Genomic DNA, 7957 nt, shown 5'->3' with positions numbered 1-7957 from the left:
CGTTTCCATTATATATACAGCTTAGGTGCTGAAACCGCGTGCCTATGCCATAGCACTGTCAATGTTATACTCTTTATATTTAGGCCAACCTCAAAAGTAAATTGATGCAACCGCCCGCTCATTGTTGTGGTTTCTATGTTGCCGTAGCAGCCGAACTGACCAGGAAGTACATTGAGCTAAATGAAAAGTATTGCAATATCTCGCAAAGCATAGAAGCCTATATATATATTATTTTTTCAAATAATTTTTTTTCCCTTCTCCATGTCCCCTAGGGGGCTCCGTAAAATACTGCAAGTCTAACGATAGGGTGTTAGAAAACAATTAGAATTTAAATTACGAGAGATAATGGTACATTGAGCTATAGCCTATAGATGACCTTCGCTAGCTAGCTTGTTCGATGGATAGCTAATGTAACCTCGCAGATTACGTACATATAAACCTGCGGCGGAAACCCCTCTTGTCTGTCAGTGTGATTATGACAGATTTTTAGTAAGTAACGAAGTAACACGTGTCGGGGCAATGTTAGTAACTGTAGTGTGATTACTGAATTATAAAAGTAGCGCGTTACACTACTCTGTTACCGACAAAAGTAATACTTTACTTTACTTTGTAACGCGTTACACCCAACTCTGCTCATGAACATAACGTTTTAAAAATACAAACAACATGACTTTATAATCATAGCAAGGTAGACAACAAGCAACAGAGTCGTTTTTATCAGAACAGTTCGATACGCGCCGTCATCCGAGCTAAACATCAATAATTGGTCACAATCTGCAGCTTAAGGAAGGAGAGGAGTGCTTAGGGACCGTCAACAAACTGCAACAGGGTTTTGCGAGATCTCGCAAAAGTATTGCGAAAAACTTTTTTTCTTTTTTTTTTCTTTCAAATAATTATTTGTATAGGGGGGCTCCGTAGTATTTACGGTTTAGGTGGTGAGAGTCGTTCTAAAAACATTTTATAATTGACATCTGCTTTGTTTAAGCCGACCAGCCGCTCTTTAGCAACTCCAAACAGCTGTAAACATTGGAGTTAATTCTCAAATATGAGTTATTTGGATAAACTATTCACATATTTTGTAATCTAAATGGTTAGTTTATTGACAGAAAAAGTTTTGTAACTGAATAACACTTGTTCAAAGTTTATTTGGCAAGTAATAGCACTTGCATTCTAACTGTAATATCAACACGTAACAAAGCAATGGGGAAGCGCCATAGAGCCAGCGCAGCATAAGATGAATCAGACTGAGAAAGCAGCTGCTTCACACGGACATGCTGAGGATTCATTAGGATCTTCCTATTTCTATGAGTTTCTTCCTTTGTTGTTACTGTAAGTCTGTCTTCCTCGTTTCCTACTGAGTCAATCAATAACAAAAAAGAAAGACTGAGCATGTTTAAATAACTCCATAAAAGGAATGTTTGAGATTGAGGTTGAAACTGAAAATGCCTACAGACATATTTTTATTCTTTTTCATGCTGCTGTACTGTGATGCAATGTGTCTGTTTATAGAAATACACAATTACTGTAAATACAGAATACAGTCTGATTTAATTAAATGAAAATAAAACTCAACATTTTTTTCTTTGCCTCCACCATTTGACACACCGTCCTTGTCCATATATGATAACAATATAATATTTCTCTCTCACAACTACAGTGAGGAAGCCATTACACACATTTATGTCGTCATTACCTCCAGCATTTCTTCTTGAGGATGTTTCCTAGTATGACTTCGGCCCTGCAAGACAACATAAATGATGTGGCGTTATTAAAATGTAGTAGTAGATACACTCCATCCACAATATCGACCATGCAATTCATCGCTTTCAAACTAAACAACCCCCTGTGCATTATAAAAATATGACAAACCATTTTGTCCATAAATAGGCAAATATATGGTGCATTAAAAGAAACATTTTTATCAAAAGTGCAAGTGATGTATTTTCGTAAAGCTAAAGCACTCCTGATGATAAATTAAATTATAATTAATCAAACTCCACTGACACTACAATTGAATTTTTCAAATGTGTTAACGTTTTGTCACTTTGCTTTTTATAAATGTATTCTTTTGAATGCTTAGACAATAATTAAAATACCGTCTCATTTGTCCTGACAGAGGCAGGAAAGGTGTTTTGCAGGTTTATCCTCATGTTTGCATCTGACTCAGTCATGAGACTTCAATAAATAAAACATAATAAATATCTGATTTTGCTAATTAGTTCCAAACGTAAGCCTTGCAGAGCTGCAATGCACTTTGTTCTTACATACACATCGAAATACATTCCTTCAATCATACAGATGAATTTAACATTTGGTATTATAATGTTGTATCATATTCAAATAATATCCAAAGGCACAGGCTCAGCTTTCTTCAAGCAAAGAGCCAAAATATTCAAATCTAATTACTCCACATAAAACCAGATTCTCTATTAAGTTATAATAGCCAGACAAAATATATAGGGCAGGGCATGTGAAAATACTTGTTGTAGAGTCATGAATAACTGAATATTGCATAACACTCCAGACCTGCTGGCTGTTTTTTGGTATAAATGAGTAAAACAAATTATATTCTCTGCACGTATGAAAGCTTAAATAAAAAACCTTCCTGAAGCTACACACTTCTGCACCTGATCACAGCTAAAGGTCGTTAGAGGCAGCGGTGGAAGAAGTACTTACATATTTTACAAAATTAAAAGTAACACTCCTGCTTTTATAATAAAGTAAAAGTACAAAAGTGTCGGCTTCAAAATATACTTAAAGTACCAAAAGTAAAATGACTCGTTATGTGTAAAGGCCCATTTCAGAGAGAAAGATATATGAAAAATGTATGCATTAATGTGTTCATCTCAGCTGGTAAAGATGGAACTACTTTTAATGACTTTGCTTGGTATCTGATATGTCAGATATGTTTATTTATTATTTGATTCATATTTCGTATTAGTGAATCATCTGAATCTGTAAACGCTGTCAGATGAATTTAGTGAAGTAGAAAGTAGGGCTGCTCAATTAATCGTATTTTAATCGCAATTACGATTATGGCTTGCAACGATTACGAAAACAACGTAATCGAAATAAAATGATAATTTTTTATTATTACTTTTTTTTTTTTTTCAAATTTTTTTTTTTTATTATTGTTTTTTCAGTTGAATTATACTTAAAGTTCAGGGTAATCAACTGTTAAAAACATGCTGTTCACATTTTTTTTCTCCAATAAATNTGGACCAATCAGTGGGGGCTTAATGTAACGGCTCCGCGGACGTAACGTAACGGCTCCACGGATTGGTCCATTTGGTTCCGGGTAACGCATGACATCATGCGGTACCCGGAAAAATCAATGGACAGTGACATATCTCCAATGAGGCGTTTTGGGGAGGTATTTTCTGTGTTAGAGTTTTACTCGCTACAGGGTGTACTTTGAGGGTTTTGACTCTGCAGACCGTTTACATGCATAAAAACCTTCATAACACACAAGGGGACGGGTAATAACCGGAAAAGCATGACATGGGACCTTTAAGTTAAGATTTTGGTTTATGCCAAAAGACCTGCCAAAGTAATGATGCTCTCAGCCAGCTTGGCTCTACCTCTCACTTTGAGCATGTTGACAATAGAATGTATTTCTTATTTTTGATTAAGTATAGCATTACAGAGCCACTATTATGGCTGTAGAGTCTTTTATTTTAATCATTTAATTGTTTTTTGAATATCATTTTTAAGTGCCTTTCTTTTCACTGTGTACTTTAAACATGCACTTAAGTTTAATTACAACATACTCACTGTGTTATAGACTGGGCAGTGCCAATCCCTCCAAGAGACACCAACACTGACATACAAACGAATTTTCCTTTGTGCCTGAGATAAGAGAAAGGAAGGTCGAAAGAAGGTCCAGATGAGAAACACATGACCAATGGACAAATAATCACTCAATCCAAACTTGTTCCTAAAGAAGATTTAGTACTCACCACAATTCAGGTAATTGGGTCAGCACAATGTCCAGTCTTTTCCCACAGATTTGCTGTAGTTTTCTTTGTGCTTCTCAAACCTGCAGGTGCCAGCGTGCCCATCTGCCGCTGGTGCCAGAGGATATGCCAGGCTTGCAGACCAAAGCTGCCAAGGGAGCAGCCAACATGGTGGTATTGATTGATGAAGCCGGTTAGGTGGAATCCTCTGCCATTATCCTCAGGAGAGGCACGACGGCTGAAGAACGGCTGAAAGTTCAGGGTCAGAAGTGTGGCTGGATGGCTGCCAGGACGGAGACACAAACTAATGTAGGACGGAGAACAACACGGAGGGACATGACAATAAGAGATTCATCTAGAATCACAAGCTGTTGTCTTAACATTAAAGCCGTTAGACTTGTAAGTTCGTTTTGTAATATATTTCAGGCAGACCCTAAAGAGAATGTAAAGAAGAAAAAGGTGGTGATTTTTCCATTTGTGTTGGGAAGTATAGAACTAGTTAATGTAGAAACAAAGAGCATAATATGATTTTAAGCAACAGATAAAAACGGGTTGATTTACTGTTTGCTGAATATCCATTTCACCTTATATTGTTAGGCCTATCATAATAATAATAATAATAATAATAATAACTTCATTTATATAGCACCTTTCAAGCAAGATGCAACCCAAAGTGCTTTACATAGAAAGATATGATGCATGAAAACAATGACAATGAGTAAGAATAAAACACATAATTTAAAATAGTATATTATTTGAAATGAGTTTTTTCTGGATGAATAATCAAAATATAACTAGTAGTGGATTTTTGTAAGTGAACTTTTTTGTTACTATTTTTATTTACCAAGTTATAATTGTTTGCTATTTCAGAAGTAAAGGAGGTAAAGGTTTCAACACTGCACTTATACTTCGTTTCTGTCTTGCTAGGCTGGTTGCTACTAATTAAGACAAAATAGAGGGGATTTTTCTGTGACGAAACTGAATTCTTCTTTATCAACAGGAAGTGTTCAGGACCTAAGAGTCTGAACCACTGTCTGAGTAGTTGTTTATTGGTCTGTTTAGACGAAGCAATTACAACATAAACCAGCACTGTAATATTAAGATGGAAGTTGCAAGTGGAAGATGGAGGAAGATTAGCGTCAAGCTTGAAGGAAATCTCACTCAGACCGATCAATAGCGATAATGTGTCCTGTCTCTTTCTGTTTGTTTCACCTCCAAATCTTAGACAGAGTTTCCCGGTAAGCGAAACTCAAACAGCTCGCCGTGTGACCTCTAAATGTAGGATAAAGTTATCTGACGAGACATTTACCTCAGCTGCCCGGGCCTTCACTGTGAACCATTCATCTGAGAGACACTCCTTACTGCCCTTGGAAAAGCTCTTTGCTCATTTTCTTTACCCCCCGACCAGACCGTGAGTCAGTCAGCTGGCGGACTGGCGGGAGAGATGGAGTGATATACGAGGGGGGAAGAGTGGAGAGAGAGGGAGGGAAGACTATGAATGAACAACTTAAAAGTCTGGAGCTGCAGGAAAAAACAGATGCAGTCAGCAAAGGAAACAGAGAGAGGGAGAGAGAAAGAAGCCAATCAGCCTAAAAAGCCAGGAGACAGGAGCAATATGGTAAATGGCTGCAGTGTGGGTGTGGCGGGAAAGGGAGAGGAGATGGAGAGCAGAAAGGGAGATTCTGCGTCATAGAGAAAGGTGTGGTGGACACAGAGAGAGGTCAGTGGCGGTTCTAGACCAATTTGACTGGGGGGGCCAGGCTGGGGCCAGTTATTTTCTGAGGGGGCACAATAAATGCAGGACGAAAAAGACATAGACAGTATGAAGTAATTGCGCAAAAGCAAAATTTTCTTGCACGGTTGAAAATGTTTTGTATCTTGTATTTTGAGGTGATACTGTGACACATAAATAAAAAACAAAACGGTTTTAATTAGGTCAACTAAAATATGCGTCACATCCTGCTACGGGCCCTTGCGAGCGCCTTTTCTTGGGGGCGAATAACCTGCGCTCGCGCGGGGACCCCCGGCCGATGAGCGAACTATGGATAAATCACAGAAAAGTACCAGAGGAACACAGGATTAATTCTGTGGTGGACAGAGTTATAGCTTTCACAGCAAACGATGCTGGTTACCGGATGTTTGATGTAGAGAGAAGTTGCAAGGTGCTGCAGCCTTTACAGTATCGAGGAACAACAAGGGAGAGGAAATTCAGATGAGGTATGAATTTATTTCAGAAAACACTTTTTGTTTATCCATTGGAATGCTCTAACGTCCCGATAGCAATGAAAATATTGAAATGCTTGCAATAAATACATACAAAAATTAAATCTCTGAAGCCGTACGCTGTAAAAAGCACAAACCAATCAATTTTAAGCCGACCCGGCGTGCGTTATCGTATTTTTCAACCCAGGTTAGATTAACCACGCCACTTCCACATTACGCAAGGATCGATGTACGTCTCTGAGCTCTACGCGATAGCTTCATAAACTTCATCTTCGCAGTTATAGCGTCCCGCTTTAAAAGCAGGTAATGAATAGTTGTTTTTTTGTCTTCCAAAGGATTGTTTGACTGAAATAATACGATCCTGTAATCAAAAGCCATATCGTAGAGTCCTGAGATGATTACTGGTGTTTTATCATCTATAAATATGCCTGTGTTGTATTCCTCAAATGTCATTTCAGGACAAAACAAAGACGTTTTAAAAATCTTACCAGCTGTGGTAGGCAGAATATTGAATAACTTGACATTACTGTGTAACTCTCTTTACTGACAGCATTATTTATATGATACGATTTATATATATAACAACACATTTATTCATTATAACATATAATATATAATATAGCAACAGCACAACTTTATGCTATTACTGTGTACTTCATTATCTTGAAGCATTATTAATGATACTATTCTTATTACACATTTATTCATTATAAACATATACATATCAATATATATAGATTAATACTATATAGTAACTACCGTACGGAAGCACAGCCACTTATAGTACTTGACAGCTGTATTTACATTAATTGAATACCACACAGATGTATTCATCATTTATAGCACACAGCCACTCACATATATAGCGCTTTATAGTAATCATTGTACACACGCACATACATATATATACTACTATAAACAAAACAACACAAGATACTAAAAACAGTTGCAATACATAAAGCATAGATATGGTATGATCAATTCTACCCTTTTTGTTTTGCTCGCCATATTTCAATTAAAATAATATTTCAAAAATCAATCATGGTGGGGCTCTTTGGCAAGATAGATCAATAACGCCACCTGATCAGTTGTTGCGATATACGCAGGGATACTTGTTAGCACCACACACAGCACAGTGTGCGATGGTCCCAAAAAGCGCGCAAATCTGGGGCACTGTAAATCAAATTATATAGGCACTGCCTGAATAAGGGTTTGAACTGTGTAATGAATCACTTAGCATTAACATTAGCATTTAGCATTTAGCTGGACGCTTATTCAAAAGCGACTAGAATAAAGTGGCATTCGACCCAGGAGATACAACCTTGAGAAAAGGCAGAAATCATATAAGTAGGGCATCAGGTTCATAGAGCCAAAGCATTTCAAGTGCTACTCCAAGCGGCTTTAGACAAAGCCAGCCCTTTATTAGTATATAAAAGTGTGGCTTTTGTTAGTAAGTCAATCGCTCGAAGTGGAGTCTAAAGAGATGAGTTTTGCAGTCGTCGCCGGAAGATGTGTAGGCTTCTGCTGCCCTAGATTTCAATGGGGGGCTCATCTCACATTTTGGAGCCAGGATAGCAAACGGCGGCCGCCCCGCCGGCCCCCGTGGCCGCGCTCGCGGCGGCCGCCGCGTTGGCCGACGCCCGCGCCTCCGGAGGCGGCTGCTGCCGCGCGCCCACGAGGCGCGCGGCCGCGCTGGCGGCGCGCCCACCGCGGTCCGTCCGGGGTGCGGGTCCATAGGCATGCACGGCTGCGCGCCACGTGTTTTTGCTGACGGGAAG

At 38.6% G+C, this 7957-nt stretch overlaps 1 protein-coding gene across 1 annotated transcript in view; it reads left to right on the top strand.

Moving 5' to 3' along the window:
* The window catches only part of LOC104956932 (neural cell adhesion molecule L1-like), a 37170-nt gene extending 33033 nt beyond the window's left edge, over positions 1 to 4137 (top strand). The window contains exon 17 of the mRNA XM_010784512.1: positions 4046 to 4137. Coding sequence (XP_010782814.1) covers positions 4046 to 4137 — 92 coding nt within the window. The remainder of the gene's footprint in view (positions 1 to 4045) is intronic.
* Positions 4138 to 7957: the final 3820 nt, after the last annotated feature.

The sequence above is a fragment of the Notothenia coriiceps genome, unplaced genomic scaffold (assembly GCF_000735185.1).
Source record: "Notothenia coriiceps isolate Sejong01 unplaced genomic scaffold, NC01 NC01_scaffold00026421, whole genome shotgun sequence".
NCBI lineage: Eukaryota > Metazoa > Chordata > Actinopteri > Perciformes > Nototheniidae > Notothenia > Notothenia coriiceps.
Note: the sequence above shows the minus strand (reverse complement) of the source record. Positions and strands in the feature narration are given on the sequence as shown.